A 16,810-nucleotide genomic window follows, 5' to 3' on the forward strand; every position below is an offset into this window, starting at 1 on the left:
AGAGAAGAGAAGAGAAGAGAAGAGAAGAGAAGAGAAGAGAAGAGAAGAGAAGAGAAGAGAGGGGGGGAGGAGAGAAGAGGAGAGTGCAGGAGAGGAGATATATTGTGCACAACTAAAGAGTCAAAGCAGGGAAGAGGGATGTGACAGTGATAGATGAGGTCGTGTCCATCAGGTGCAACACTGTGCTGCGTGTCTGTGTTTCACTGCGAGTGACACACTCACCTACACAAAAAACATCCTCCAAGCTGCTGGCAGCGGGAATTCATGGGAGAAGATTGAAAGCATATCCACTCGTCATCCATCCATCCATATACCGTTACCATCTTGTACAATTAAAGCTGCTATAAGCAATAATATGTCAACATTTGAATGACCTTTTTTTTTCTTTGGTATTCAGACAGTCAGCAATGGGTAGAACGCTCCCCAAAAAATGTGTCTGTGACAGATCTAGGGGGCCGCAATCTGCATTCAAAGATTGTCCTAGAAGCTTTGTCATTGGTCGATTTGCCTGTCCACTTCCTGATTGGTTAGTCGTTGCGACCGTTTTTTGTTTTTTTCGACCAATGACAAAGCTTCTAGGAACATCTTTAAATGCAGATTGCGGCCCCTAGATGTGTCACAGAGACTACATTTTTTTGGGAGCGTTCTACCCATTGCTGGCTGTCTAAAAAAAAAGGTCATTAAAAATTTCACATATTATTGCTTATAGCAGCTTTAAAATCGTTAATAGAAATCATTAATTAGTTCTCAACTGAAACGGTGCAATGGCGCCAGCCCTAGCGGAGGAGTGCCCGTGTGTGTGGTATAGCCATACCTGTATGAAGCTGAACTCCCTCCAGTTGAGGCTGTTGGACACGGTGGGCAGGGAGGAGACGGCCAGCAGCGACAGCACCCCCAGGGCCATGATGCCCACCGACACGTACATCTCCATCCTCCACACCTGCTCCTCGTCCCAGGACACCGCCGGCCCCGCCTTCACCTGCAGCAACACACACACACACACACCGCCGTCCGTCGACGCAATGGCGGCCATGTCAGAGCAGTGTGCTTCCTCAAACACTGGGGTCGGGACCCGCTTGTGGGTCACGGGCACTTTCTATGGGCCCCTCTATTTGTTTCCTACATTTAGTTTTTAAAGTAATTTCATGGATAATTAATTAACACCCCAAACGCTGGGCGTTACTAATTGAAGGGGCAGATAACTTCATCCTGTGCACTCAGGGTGTTAACTAAGGGGTCGTTCTATGTCCTCCTAGGCGATCTAGGACTTTTATAAAAGGTCGTCCAATGTCGCCCTAGGCATAGAATGAGTTAAGATAATACAACAGAGTACAACAATACAAATTAAACATAATTAGAAAAAACACTACCTTAGGATAAAACAAATGACACGATCAAATAAAATAAAATCTAATTAAAACATAAAACGGTGTGTGTGTATCTTCGAACAACACATGTAAACATTGGAGAACACTGCATGTTCTATTTGCCTATTTCATAATAATATTAATTTCGTTTATTATTAGATTTTATAAAGTGTATTTCAGGAAACCCCAAGGACGCTTCACACCAAAGCAAAGAAAACAAAACAGAAGCAGAATAAATGCCTTCCGGGCAGACTTATTTCATGCACTGGTGGTGTTGGTGCAGAGATCCCTAAACAATAATGGCCGATTTGGCCACGCCGGGGACACGTCCCGAAAATACCCGTAATGTGTGTCTCAAAGAATAACAACACACTTCCATGGAATAAAGCAAAATAAAATCTCAAGACATGAAAAATAAATCATGACATTTCTGAGACCATTTTATGTTTCTGAAAGGTGCTTCTGAAAAGTAACGCATGGGCCTGGGCCATGACTCAGCGGTCCAGGCACCTTGGCTGGTGGTAATCCAGTCTGGCAGTGTGCCACGGGTTCGACTCCCGATCCCGACGGCCTTTACTGCATGTCACCCCCCAATCTCTCTCCCCATTTCCTGTCAGCCTACTGTCTGTCCCTCCATAAAAAAATATAAAATAAAGGTGAAAGGGTTAAAAAAAAAAAAACGAAAAAAAACAACAACGTGTGACCGAAAATAGCCCCACAAAAATAGCCTCATAAAATAGCAGATCTACAAGCTCACAACACGTCGCAGTGCGACGTGTTGTGAGCTTGTAGATCGGCTATTTTCGGTGCTTTCACAGAAAAAACGTAATCCAAATGAAATCCGTTTGTGGCGCGACTGAGAACTTTTAATCCATGCACTTCTTCTCTCTCTCACACACCTGCTTGTAGGCGTCGTTGAGCAGGCCGTAGCGGTGCGACCGTGTCATGGGTATGGCCAGGCTGTAGACGGCGTGCAGCACGGCGCACGCGAAGCTGCACAGACCCAGCTGCTTGCGGCGCAGCAGCCAGCGGTCCAGCCAGGCGGGGAAGCGGCTGTACTTGGTGCCCCGGCGCAGCTGCAGGCCCGCCGCCAGCAGGCCGGGCAGGTAGACCAGCGCCAGCAGCACCAGCGCCACGCTGGGAAGGGTCACGTTCACCGTGTCGATCTTGGTCGGGAGAGGGGGAGGATATTTAAAAACACACCGATGTGAAAGTGTGGCGGTGGCTTTGGAGTAGAGTACAGTAGTACTGCCTGCACTATTCATATGTTTAATTCGTCATTTTAATGCCAATAGAAAAATCTGTGATATACACACTACATCTCATTCTCACACGGCAATCCTATAGTATTATACCCAGTCCTGATGGTGGCGGTAACGTCACCATTATGCCGATTTTGAGCAAATAGAGCGAATCTGGCGATGGCACTTCCGGTTTAAGGAACAATAACATCCGGTACTAGCTTTGGACTGTGGAGCACTATCAGATGTCCGGGATGCTAAGCGATCATCGTCGATTTTAATAACTAAGTCAAATGAAGCTCTAATCAAGCTCAAAATATCGCATTTTACGCAGCGATGCACATAAAGACCGCGCGCGTGCGTGATCGACCGTGCACGCGCGGATTTCGGCCGGTTTTAGGTAGATTACATCGGCCGTTAGCCAAACAAGTTAAAAGTTGCTACATTTTGTTTTATTAAGCTCCTGATTACAGGGGATTAAACGATTACGTCAATTACGTCAGTGGCCATAAGGGATTTATTGATTCATTACGTCAATTACGTCAATAGCCATAAGGGGGTTAACTAGGCACGTCAGTCGCTGCCCGTCTGAAAAAAAGGCCTTTTTTAGGAAAGGAATTTATTCATTCTTTCCGATAATACTACTCCCCGACGACTCACCGGCATCTTGTGGAAGTGGCGCTCGCCCTTCGTGACGAAGGGATGCAGGACGCCGTGCGCGAAGTTGTACAGGTAGAAGAAGGCGAAGAGGGCGAGCGTGGCGAGCACGGGCACGCGCCACGACGGGAAGAGGTGCAGCGGCTGGTTCTCCACCTCCAGGGAGACGGAGAGGAGACCGGCGTCCACCGGCAGGAAGCCCGCGCTGCGGCAGACCTGCGCCACCGCCTCCTTGGACTGGCGGCTGTCGCCGCACAGCAGAACCTGGGGGGGGGTTTACAATTTACAATTTTACAATCCTCCTTCCATTTGCTGTGGAAATATGGGATCGACTGTAGAATATAAGGCGATTTTACAGTCACATCCTCATTCCTCTCACTCCCGTTATTCCATCCCATTTATCTCACACTGGACAACCCTGTTGCTGTTGGTCATGTGACAATGTGTATTGTATGTAGTCTTTCACAGGTTGCAGTGGCTTGTAAAACAACAAACAAGCTGGTTTAAAAATGCACCAACACCAACAGCCAAATACACTTTTTTTTCCCCCGCAGGACGGCTCCACACATCCTAGGGAACCCAACCGACGCGTTCATAGGACGTGTGTACACGGCTTCAGAGTAAAAGTGTCCATGTCTTTCCGGCACCCCAGAGCTTCTATTTTGAAGGAATCCCGGCACTGATTGTGTTAATAATCAGAAAACACTTGAGCGTGGAAGGACAACTAAACAGCGCTCCTCCAGTCCTCACCTGTCTGCTGCCGTCCATGGCGCCCATCTGCAGCGTCCAGGCCGACACGGTGTTGAAGGCCTTGACCACGGAGCTCTCGGGGAACATGTCGGCCAGCAGCTCCGCGTTGGACGGCCCGGCCAGGTTGAGCCGGACGCTGTTGCTCACGTCCACCAGGACCTTGCCGGCCAGCGGCTCCTTGAGGCCCGCCAGCGTGGAGTAGTGCTCCGGGAACAGAGCCACGAACACCAGCCGGGCCTGGCTGGCAGCCTCCATCTGAGTGGTCACCTGGGTTAGAGAAGGGCAGTGGGCGTGAAAACGGGTTTGGGGGAAACAGGAGGTCTAAATCAGTGGTTTTTAACCAGTGGTCCGGTAGACTGGAACTCACATATGCTTTTTATGGCATAGGCAGCTCCCGGCTAGCCTGGCTTGGCCAGCCTCATAGCGGAGATTCACTGAAGATTCTTCCCCGCATATGAGTCTGGACTTCGGCCATAGGCAGCTTGAAAAGTGGGCGTTAGTAGTTGCCTTGACAGACAGATCCATCTAGCCAATCAGCGTAACAAAAAGCTGACGTCACCACACAGTGCGCTGGTCCGCTCCTCATACCACGGCAACCACGCTAAAAACAACAAGGTCTGTTTAATAGTTTCTACTTTATACGTGAGCGAGATATGTCGGATATATGTCAGAGTCTATATCTGAAATAACTGCTGTTCTTATCGTTTCTGTGTAAACTTTTAAACTTGTTGCGTTGAGGGCAGCCATTGTTGTTTTGAAAGTCCTGCAGCATGAATGTTACGTCACCATATACACATGAACCAATCAGAGGCTGCTTTTCACTGTTGTACGGACAGCCGTTGAAACGCAGTCACTGATTGGCCCGATTGGCCCCGGTCATTTTCTGATTTCTCCAGCTTCCGCATACACTCTGTCAATGAGCCCGAGTCCAGACTCATATGCGGGGAGGAAACATCAGTGAACCCTCGCTATGAGTCTGGCCGCGCCAGGCTAGCTCCCGGCAGGATCCGCCGGGAGAAACTAGGCACAGCTGCTGGAAATGAGACTAATTAATTAGAGAGACAGAGAGAGAGAGGAGTGTGTGTGGCTACATGTGTGCGTGTCTGCGTCAATTTAACAAAGGTGCAGACGATCAGAAATCAGCAGAGAGTGAGCGACGTTTGCGCCGAATTGAAGTGGACTCGGCCCCAGACTTTTTTTCTCCCTGGAAATAAAAACGTCTGGGTTTCCGAGGCTAGTGGTCCGGGGACCACCAGTGGTCCTTGAGGGTATTCCAGGTGGTCCCCCAGCTAAATGATGAGGAGTTGGTAACCAAATGGACCCTATCTTTAACTCTTGAGAGAGCGTAAAATGAAACCAAATGGACCCGGGAGCCAGGGTCCATTTGGTTTCATTTTTCGCAATTTACACTCTCAACAGTTAAATTATTGTTAGAAATCTGCATTACTTATTTACAAGAACTCTACAGATTTAGAGAGAATGTAGAAGCATTTTTATTTTGATTAACGTTTGCCATAGTTTGCCATACTTTAAAGAGAAATTCAAAGAATGTTTCTAAAGATTTTTTTGAAATAAAATTAAATCAATTAAAACGAATTTCATAAATCTTACAAATGTCACTTCTAAACGGAAGTGAAGCGGAAGTGAAATATAGCTTGATATAGCAATCCTCTTTTACATTACGCCCAATTAACATTGCAACTGTGAATTTTGAAGCTGTTAACGTGTATCTTCTTGGCAAGCACTTTATAGTGCAGTCGCTGCAGGCTCGTGTACCGTACCACGAGCCTGTTATCAGTGAATGCTAATCATATAGTACGTGCACAACACACTAACAATCAGAAGTGCACAGGTCAGCCGCTGTAATACAACAAGATGATCAGTTCCCAACACATAATAGCAAAAGAAGAGTGTGTGAGAGAGAGAACGTATGGGTCTGTGAGCGCGCGTGTGAGCGCGCGTGTGAGCGCGTGCGTGGCGCGTGCGTGGCGTGCGTGGCGTGCGTGCGTGCGTGGCATGCGTGGCGTGCGTGCGTGCGTGCATGCGTGCGTGGCGTGCGTGCGTGCGTGCATGCGTGCGTGCGTGCGTGCCCCTCACCTCAGCTTCTTCGGGGAACAGGGCGACGGAGCGCTTAGGGTTTCGACTCCCCACCACCAGCTGGTAGCCGGAGGCCACCAGCCTCCTGGCCAGCGAGCGGGAGAAGTCCCCCGTGCCCAGGATGCCGACCAGCGGGGCGCCGGGGTCCGACATGGAGGCCTCCAGGTGCCTGGAGCCTCCTCCGCCTCCACGAATCAAGGGCTTCTTGTCCAGGAGAGGCATCGCGTCACCTGCCGCAACAGAACGCTACGTCCCGAAGCCCCGGCGAGGGACGACACTTTTAGTCGCTCTGCCGTCGCTTTATTTTGGATCCGTTGTCGGGCCTGGCGTCCCAAGTGACACGCGATGGACTGTCCCCCACAAATGGGACACAGGATGGAAACATGACGTTAGTGACATGACAAGAGAACCGACATGAACTGAAAATATTGACTTTTAGTTAATATTAACTAGAACTACGTGCTCAACCTTGGAGGACCCTGATGCAAACAAGTCTTAGTGCTTTTTCTGGTTTTATCCTCGTAGCAGTTTTTGTATTGACCTGTACCTTTTTTTTAACTGTATCCATTCTACAAACTGTGAATTCAAATTTTCAATCAATCAATGTATATCGTTGCTGTCGGGCAATATAATGCCCTGTAACTCTGTCCATGTTTCGGACGCGGAGACGGCTCGCCGGAACCGGGCCGGCACCCTGGGTGCGTTCCTGACTCCTGTGGGTCTGGAACTACATTGTAAAAATGGCAAAAATATGACTCCTAACGTCGTTGAAGTGGGACTCATAAAATGTCCCCGGGGTCTCATCTAAAAGACCATCCCTGCATCCCGGGACTCATTACATTGAAAACCTATTTACATCACTGCATGTCTGAGAAACTAAGCCAATATGTTAATAATTTAATTAGACTAGACTACAATAGTTTATACAGTACAATAGATTCATTAATAAATACAAATTCCTATTCTATAGTGATATGAGTCGCTTCCAGCTGTGCTCTCGTTCTCTACTAATTGGGTGGTTCTCAAAGTGGGACACAGGGACCCTCAGGGTTCCTTAAAAGGTTTCCAAACCCTTATCCAGGTCCATTTGGTTCCATGATTTGCACACTCGGTACAGAACCGCAAGGGTCCATTTGGTTCCATTTGCAGTTATGGCGAGTCCTTGCAATTCATTAAAAAGTTTGAGAACCACCATTGTTCTAAGAAACCAATCCTCGCCTATTACTACTCAACGATGTCTGCTTCAGTGCTTACTGTAAGTCGCTCGGGATAAGAGCATACCGCTAAATGCCTAAATTGTGGAGAGAATAATAATCTAACATTCATGAGAGCTTCTTCACACTAGTCATGCTATGATAGCCCAATGGAGGTCATCTCTCTGCAGGAGTAGATCTGTTTTTAAAACCCAGCAGTAGTTCTGTGGAGACAGAGACACATGTCCTAGATCCTGGTGGTGTCTCTCAGTTGTTGTTCCAGCACCCACTGCGTTGTTAGAAACATTAGGACACTGTTCCATCTCAATGTCGGCCCAGAAACCACCATGGGTTCCAAATAGAGGGTATGCGGCTGCGCATGCATAAAGTGAATGTCAAATCGAGTGGCAAAGTGAGTTTAATGTCGTTTAACATCGTTTAATGCAATCATATTGGACTTTTCTGTTTGGATGTATGAGTTGTCAATGCCAGAAAGTAGTTTTTTGGCGTTCCCGCATAACTTCCTGGTTTGATGATGATGTCACACGCATACCCTCTATAATGGACCCTTTATGGGTCTGAATATTATGTTTATATTGTAAATGTGATGATTTTAATTTCATTGTTATTTTTCATGTCATGATTAAGAATTGAATGCCCAGGACCTGAATGGAAACTAAAGGCTCATACATAGTCTGGATTTTCGGTGGTTTGGTGACCACCGAACTACAACATGACGTCACGAGCCGCGGTGAAGAGCAAACCACCGCCACCGCTTCAGCCCTTCTCTCTGTTTTTACTCACCACCGCTCAACGTTATTTCAGCTCTGGTGGTCACCTCACCACCGAAAATCCAGACTATGAATAGGCCTTAAGAACGCAAGGACTTTTTTATTTTTTTGGACTAAAGTGTTTGACTGTACTTTGTACCGTTTACATTTCTGCCTAATAATAAAGTATTCAATCAATCAATCAATCAATCAATCAATCATTTGTAGATAGGTAGTGTAGTGAGTACTGTAGCCCAGGGGTAGGCAACCTTAGGCACCAGTGCCAAAAGGAGGGTGATCACTGGCACACTGGCAAGTGTGCGAGTGTGTGAGAGAGTATCTTTGGTTTTAAAAAAAACAATTTAAAAAAAATACAGTCAAATAAATGAAGTCCCTCACATTTGTGTGTAAATTACATCCTGCACTCTACATTCATTAAAACTGAACTCTGTTATTGCCCTGAGTCTAATGATCATTATAACAACATGAAAGAAAATATTTAAAAAGAAGGAAAAACGTAATATTTGTGGACAAGCAAAATATGTTGGAATCTTTCACGTGGTGTCATTAAAATTAATTAATGTTGATATGGCACACTGACAATCTAAAAAATAAAAACATGGCACTTCATTTAAAAAAGGTTGCAGACCCCTGCTGTAGCCTATATGTTTTGTAATAATAATCAAAATCTACAAAGTAATTAGTAACTAAAGTTTTCAAATAATTGCAGCGGAGTTAAAAAGTAGAGTATTTGCCACTGAGATGTAGTGGAGTCAAGTCAAGTGGAAGTAATAAGAAGAAATACTCCAGTAAAATAATACTTGAGTAAACGTTCTTAGTTACTTTCCGGCCATAACAGAGGATTGGTACAGTGTATTAAAGTGTACTGTAGATCAGTGGTTCCCAAAGTGGGGTCCGGGGGTCCTTGAGGGAGTTCCAGGGGGTCCCCAGCTAAATGATAGTTAGGAACCAAATGGACCCTAACAGGTCCATTTGGTTCCATGTTGTACACTCTCAAGAGTTAAATTAACATTGATTTTACAATATAAATTACAGGGTCCCAGAGGTAGAAATGCCATTAAATGGGGGTCCGTAGACTAATGCATGTCAAACTGGGGGGTCCTTGAAATGAAACGGGTTGAGAATCACTGCTAGAGAGCGTAAAAATCTTCTCTTATGGGGGTCCCCTCCCTGGTGTCAATGTGGGGGTCCTTGACATGAAAAAGTTTGGGAACAAGTGCTGTGTAGATTACAGACAGTTGAGAAAGAGTGTCCTAGACCTGGTTATATTATACGTGTCTCATTGTTAGAGACACAGCCTGTGTTGTTAGATAGATGACACCACTGACTGCCCTGGAAGATAGTCGTCATTTCATTTCCCAGTAGCGCGCGCGCGCGCTCACACACACACACACTAAAAGAAACCACCTTGTGCCCTTGGCTGCCTGCTGAACTCCCCCGCAAACCTTTATCACTCGATCTACTTATTCAGACAGTTTCCCAACTAACTACACAGCAGCACAGGGGAGCAGCAAACAGACTGATCCGGCGATGTGATAGATTCGATTTAGTTGTAGTAGTTGTATGTTCGTCTAGTAGTTGTAGTAGTTGTGCTTACCTCTTCACTTCAACAACTCTTCCCTTCCTTACTTCCCTGTGATCGCTCCGTCCTCCATGTGACGTACACAGACACACTGACACACACACACACACACACACACACACACATGCGTCGTTAGGCCCGCCCTCGGGCTCCACCCCCTCTGTGTGAAGGAGATAACCGAGGGGGAAAAAAGGGCCATTCCGCTCAAAATGGCACTCGAGTGAAAGACAAAGTCACTCTAGTGACTCTAGTGCTTTTACTTTAGTAGGCTACTTGGATATTCCCATTCCTTGATACTTCCGTCTTCCGTTCAACTTCAAGCCATGCAAGGACCGACCACAATGGAAACAAACGTCAAACCATAGGCTTTCTTGGGTTTAAATCCTCTTTAAGCAGACTGTCTGTAGGCCTACTGTACCTGAACTGTACATTACTGTGTTGTTTTTTGCAAACTGTTAATAAAGTAATCAATCAATCAGTACCAATATACAATATCATCAACCAGTAAGACGCCCTGGGGGCGAGGCGAGGTCACGTACACGCATCCGCCATGGGTGACGGCAGACTGCAGGGCGAGCGCTGGCGCTTTGGCATGGGGGGGGGGGGGGGGGGGTCAGATCAACATATGGAATGAATTCTGTACTGGCCATATATGGAGCGTGTAAATAATAATCACTATTAAGGGTCCATAAAACATTTATTCAGCTCTTTTGAATGCATTAATTGCATACACTATTCGGCGATATTTTTTCTGCCTATTCGGGCCGAAACCGAAAAGGCCATTTTCTGCCGAATATTTTCTGCAGCCGAATATTCGGTGCATCACTAGTCAGATCAACATATGGACAGGTCAGCTGAGCTCCATATATGGAGATATATGGGTAGCAGTGTGGGCAGTGTCTTGAGTGTACAGGGTTTGATGAGGGCCCGCAGGTAGGGCCTGTTGAGGACTCTAGTTTTCGCTGGGCGTGGCTGCACTAATAACTTTGGGGCAGGCCCGTCTTGAGTTTAAATGGACAGGTATCAGTCAAAAGGGAGACATCGAAGAGGAAGGACGGGTGGGGTAGGATCAACATATGGAATGTCAGAACAGGTCAGCTCCATATATGGAGATCTAAGGGTTTGAGGTTTGAGGTCAGATGTAGAGTCGCTGGCCGGCTCCATATAAGCAGATCTAGGTGATGATCCAGTATTCTCCATGTATGGCTATCCAGGGTTTGATGAGGTCAGTGTCGTGATCTTCATATATGGAGACGGCCATGGGAGCGTGTCACGAGGCGTGACGGACTGACGGCCATATAAGGTGGCGTGACGTGTCACGAGGCGTAAAATAGCGCCCCTTTTCAGCACTGAAATGTCATAATGTCAACTTTTAGTTAGTGAGCCAACATTTTAAAATGACACGGATAACAAGGAATATTGAAAAGACTATATTGTTCTCCCCAATCCGCATACAACCTAATTTATTTCTCTTAAACACTTTTCATTGACGTATAGGTTAATAACCATGGGGTTGTGATGGAAAATGAAAGGAAAAACTGTTTTAAAAAAAAAGAATCCGCTGGCCATATACTGTCAACATGACTTCATCACGCGTGTCTTTGCCACACGCAAGAGGTTGAATCCCCTAGGCTCTCACACACACACACACACACACACACACACACACACACACACACACACACGATCCCTATTTGTCTCTCCCCCTTCCGTCCAGCTCACTCAACACTGGGCCTGTGTGTGTGTGTGTGTGTGTGTGTGTGTGTGTGTGTGTGTGTGTGTGTGTGTGTGTGTGTGTCAGATTTACACAATGTGCCTTTTAACGTTACAGGTGGTGATGGCTGAGCTGCATACTGTTTTCTGATCCGAGGGTTGATTTCAGCATTATATGGATTCATCTAACCTGCTCACTAACACAAGCTGAAACTGCAAAACAGACGCCAACCTTTTGGATTCATCTGCATAAGCATGACCTGGCTGATGTGCTAATATCCTACTGGCACGTGTAGGATCATAATTCATTTGACATTTATGTTCTATATTCCTATCAAATCAGGATGTAATTCTCTAGAATTCCAGATGAGCCACAGTAGGCTAAACACACGGACACACACATGATCACATGTATGATCAGGCGAACATTCTGGAAGAAGAAAAAGCTCACTACTAGTTTCAGGGGTAATCCAGACGAGGACGATTTCGGTGTTTCTCGGGCAAGTAATTAGCCGATCTGCCCTTTTTGTCACACGGAGACGGCGTTTTGGGGGCTAATTTTGAAGCTACCTTCCAGAGTGGAAAAGTTTGGAGACGCGACACGTTTTTCATCCAAAAAAATCTAATGAGTACAGTTGAAAGTGAAAAGAGTAGTCAAAGAAGAATGGAAGAGAGATTGGTTATACATACCTACCTACCATGGGACTGTTGTTCAGATATCGTAAATTATTATTCTATTCATTTACAAAATAATTTCCTGTTCCGGATCAAAAATCAAGAATGAATTGGTTTACAGAAAATAAGAAGATAAAAAAAGAAGTGGGTGATTTGGTTTTGTGCAATCTCCGTCGTTTTGTTGTGTTCCAAATCCAGACAAGGAGAGGAAGAAAAAGGAGGGAGGGCAGGGCGAGAGAGAGCAGGGAGAAAAATCATTAAATAAGCATGTCAAAATAAAGATATACTATATAATTCATTAATATATTATTATTGTTGTTCTTCTGGCCACAGGCTTCCTGTTGCCTACCACTGTTTTTAAGTGGATATGGAGTTCAGCTGTGACACATGCATGGGGCCTTCCAGACACCTGTGACTTTTTAAGCTAATTGCAATGCATCTTAATTAGCAGAGAACTGTAACAAGGCGTGGCAGCAGGGGGCACTGGGTTTGTTCAACGTTAACAGAGGGGGAATTACGATGATGAACTAAAAATGCCAACTCGGTATAGCCGGCCATGCCTGCAGACCTCTGGTTGGCTGTCTGGCATTTGACTGTCAGTGTTTCTCTCCGTCCATGTAATCCCCACCAAGGGCACGGCGAATAAATCAGTAGTAATAATGACGCTGACTGATCTACTGATGTAGCCTGGAGTAGAATGTGTGAGTCATGCTCATGTCCATCATTGACCTACCCCCTCTCCTCTCTCTCGCTCTCTCTCTCTCACTTTCTGTCTCTCTATCCGTCTGTGTGCGTGTGTGCGTGCGTGTGTGCGCGCTTGCTCTCTCCACCCCTACACTATCCCCATGTCTCTCCTCACTTTCTCCTTCTCTCTCTCTCCACACACACACTCTTTCTGAATCGGAATTATTTATTATTTCAGTCTGGAGTTACTTGCACATAAAATGTTTTTTGCGTCAGCGAGGTCACATGCATTCAGCGCACTGAATAGTATTTTACCATAATATTGCCATAAAGTCAGGGAAAGGATAAATATAGCACACTGGTATACAGAGTCTAATATGGGGAAATAAAATCGACAATGAATTATTGCACTGGTTTTATGTACACAGGAGGAACGGTGGCAACAACATAATAGTGGTAAGACCAGGGGTGTCTTTTTTTTTTTTTTTTTTTGTGGCTTTGCCTTTATGTTATATTTTTTTTATGGAGGGATAGACAGTAGGCTGACAGGAAATGGGGAGAGAGATGGGGGAGTGACATGCAGTAAAGGCCATCGGGATCGGGAGTCGAACCCGCGGCACATTGCCAGACTGGGTTACCAGCCAAGGTGCCTGGACCGCTGAGCCACGGCCCAGGCCACCAGGGGTGCATGTCTTTGACAGGCAAATGTTTCAGCAGAGAGCAGAGAGCAGAGAGGTGGAAAGTTCCTGCATTTCTCTCTGCGTCTTCGAAGGCTGAGGTGCATTTGGTTATAGTTCCCTTCAGGTGGCATGGACTCTTGCAAATTCCAAATGTTAAACATGCTGGACATAAAACGGTAACACCATGAATTACATTTTTATAGCGCGCTTTTCCAAGTGCTCAAAGCGCTTTACAATGGTCCATTCGTTCATACATTGGGAGGTGAAGCGGCAAACAGTCGACGCCAGCGTCCTCACTTCCCACATTCACACACCAACGGTGGCGAGCTCACACCGACCGACTCATTGGAGCCAATGTAGGGTTCAGTGTCTTGCCCAAGGACACTTTGACATGTGGACAGGAGGAGCCGGGATTCGAACCGCCGACCCAGGGATCATTGGACGACCTGCTCTACCTCCTGAGCCACAGCCGCCCCCATGAAAAGTAATGAGTAAAGTCCACACACTAGAGGAAATGCTCCCGATTAAATGCTACTGTATATGGCAGGATTTTGACCTAGCCTTGATGACCATGACGTCTTATGCATATATTAAAAATATAATTTAGATTCCATTTGTTGACCTGGCATCCTACAGTTTGTATAGTTTCCAATGTACAGATTTTTTCTGTATATTACTGTTTAGAGTAGACTGATGCTAGGTTTTTGGTTTACCTGCTATGATCGATTACTGTGTCTATGTGCATTTGATTTGTAGAGTATTTACCTGGTTTATTGTCGCTCTGGATTAAGCGTATCTGCTAAATGCCTGAATTGTAAATTGTATACGTGGCATCCCTATTTTTTGGAAAACAATGCCAAATATTCAAACATTTTCTATTTGTTTGAAATACAAGCTGGAGTTGGAAGCTGCTTTGTGGACACAAGAATAAGCCGTGGTTGGCCCTGAGCAGTGCCCTGCTGTGAATGTTTAACCATAAAATAAGAATTTTAGTTAAGATTTTGCACCAAAAAAAGGGGGGAAAAAGAAGCAGGCTTAGAGAAACCTTTTGTCTCTCATTTTTGCCCCTTTTTTGATCTTGGACAAATCCTATTCTCCTCAACTACATATAACATGCAAATTGTTCACCAAAGTCTTTCCAGTCACAGTGTGACTAGAAGAATAACATCATGGTTCAGTATAAACTCAGGGCAAGGCAGCTGACGTGTACAATACATACCGCTAACACTGCCTCAAGGTATGCAGTTCACTTGTTCTAATCCACAGTAATGAAGCTCACTTCATTCTTTTAGTCAAGTGGTGTAAGATTATAGTGGTAGTAGTAGTAGTAGTCATCAACTGGTGCAAACCATTGTGTGTTGTTTATAGACCAGCTCAAAGTAATTGCAGGGTGCGTTTTTAAAGTGTTAAATACACGTCCTTCACTGTTGTTATGATTTAGGTTGAGCAACTGAATGGCCTCTAGAAGTCTCCATCTAAACCTTGGGGTGGGGAAATAGGAAATATTATCAGAATAATGTCAAATCTGGGAATACATTTCTTACCAAGAATATCCTCATGCTTCCTTCTATGCATGAAGAGTCCAAGCTGCTTCTTTTCACCTGACAGGAGGGAGTTTCCCCGGCCGGACGTAGCTCGTGGAAGGAACACGTTATTCCGACCAGTTCCTTACCCCTCCATCAGGCGCCCCGGCTGGCCAGGGGGAGGTAGTTTAGAGACCAGGATTACTGCATGTTTTTTGTGAGGGTACCTATAGGGGACACGGGAGAACATGCAAACTCCACACAGAAAGGCCCTTTCGCCACCACCGCCCACAGCGCCCCCAGCGGGAATCGAACCCAGGACCTTCTAGCTGGGAGGCGATAGCGAATATACCCTTTTTAAATATAAATAGATGACAGACAGTAACAGTGACAAGTCAGGGTATAATTATGGCTTAAATTTAAACTGAATTTGTACATGAGAATCCAGAATCCAGACAGAATTTTAATACATTTTTGGGCCAAAAATGGCTCTTTTGATAATAAAGGTTGCCTATATACCCCTGTGCTAAACTGAGCAGCAGGGAAGGAGAGTGTGGAGCTGTGTGGTACGGGGCTGAAGTTGAGCCCTGCTTTGCCTCCCTGACCTCTGTGAGGTCTGAAGAATTCTCCACACTACCTTGAACTCCAAAGCTTCTTAAGAGAATGTGTGGCATGCACACCATTCCAGCTGCTTCGCGCGGACAGCCAAGTGCATCAGCGGATGAGCGGATGTATAATCTAATCTTCCCTCCATCTACGACGATGAACGCGGTGTCAGCAAAACTCATGGACCCCAACCATGGACTGTTTCAGTCAGGTGGTGCCAAATGGAAAGTGGCCCCAGCCGTAGCCACACAACACATCAAGGCCACTGGCAAATTGGCAATAGACCAAGACATTTTTCCTATATAGGTTAGAGCTATAGTCAAAGTAATCGGAAAGGTTCATTCATGTTTTGTGTAAAGCACTATGATTCGCCTTGTTGTCGAAATGTGCAAATAAATGTGTCTTTATGCCTTGTGGAGCCAGGTAGCACATATTTATGTCCCTTATTGACTTAATTTACTCCTTAATGACCTATACCGTCATTATCCTTGACAGAACCGTTATTTCGGCTGTTTGTTTCGCTGAAGTTGAATGGACCGCTTTGATCATGTCTGATTTTTTGAGGGGCGCCAGCCCCTCCTATACACAGGTTTAATGTTTGTCTGTAGTTCAATGTTTGTATTGTATAAACGCCATTGACAATAAAGGGAAGATTTACGTCATAATGTGCTTCATTACGTCATATTGTCTCTTTATTGTTAATGGCGTAACGCAATTGGCGTTTAATGTTTGTGTTGTTTTACATCTCCATTACATCACCTAATCAACATGAGTTAGACTTAATATATTAGCGCCCCTCACTTCACACGGGTGTGATTTGTATGTATTTATTTAGTTTTGTTTATTTCAAGACTGCCTGTTGTGAGCAGATTATGGTTGCAGGGGCAAGTTAATATATCATTATTTTACAAGGAGATCTGCCCTTTTATGTTTGGTCAAACAAGTTAACCAGTCATGGGGGACCTATATGGTATCTCTTCAATATAAAAGAGACATATACAATAGGCTGTAGGCTTGTAAAACCACAGCTCCTGCAGGGACATTAGTCCTATAAATGGATCAATTATGAGACCGTCATTTCCAAAAAGAAGAAATTGTTTGAATGATAATTTTGTCTAAAAGTGATAAATATCCAATGCTATACCAAGGATTATAACAACTGGGGAGAATAATATGCCTACATTGAGATTCATGAGATAGGCTATATTCAAATATATTTCATTCAAATGCCACTGTGCACACAGGCCTTAA

At 45.3% G+C, this 16,810-nt stretch overlaps 1 protein-coding gene across 1 annotated transcript in view; it reads right to left on the reverse strand.

Annotated features, from left to right (window-relative positions):
• The window catches only part of LOC306917414 (metalloreductase STEAP3-like), a 27,870-nt gene extending 18,103 nt beyond the window's left edge, over window positions 1–9,767 (reverse strand). Inside the window, exons 1-6 of the mRNA XM_079495635.1 lie at window positions 9,694–9,767; window positions 6,113–6,462; window positions 4,016–4,282; window positions 3,269–3,529; window positions 2,267–2,533; window positions 815–979 (exon numbers count right to left, since the gene is read on the reverse strand). Of these exons, the coding sequence (XP_079351761.1) occupies window positions 815–979; window positions 2,267–2,533; window positions 3,269–3,529; window positions 4,016–4,282; window positions 6,113–6,334 (1,182 nt within the window). The 5' untranslated portion in view covers window positions 6,335–6,462; window positions 9,694–9,767. The remainder of the gene's footprint in view (window positions 1–814; window positions 980–2,266; window positions 2,534–3,268; window positions 3,530–4,015; window positions 4,283–6,112; window positions 6,463–9,693) is intronic.
• Between the last annotated feature and the right edge of the window lie 7,043 nt (window positions 9,768–16,810).

Source organism: Electrona antarctica, assembly GCF_951216825.1.
Source record: "Electrona antarctica genome assembly, chromosome: 24".
Classification (NCBI taxonomy): Eukaryota; Metazoa; Chordata; class Actinopteri; order Myctophiformes; family Myctophidae; genus Electrona; species Electrona antarctica.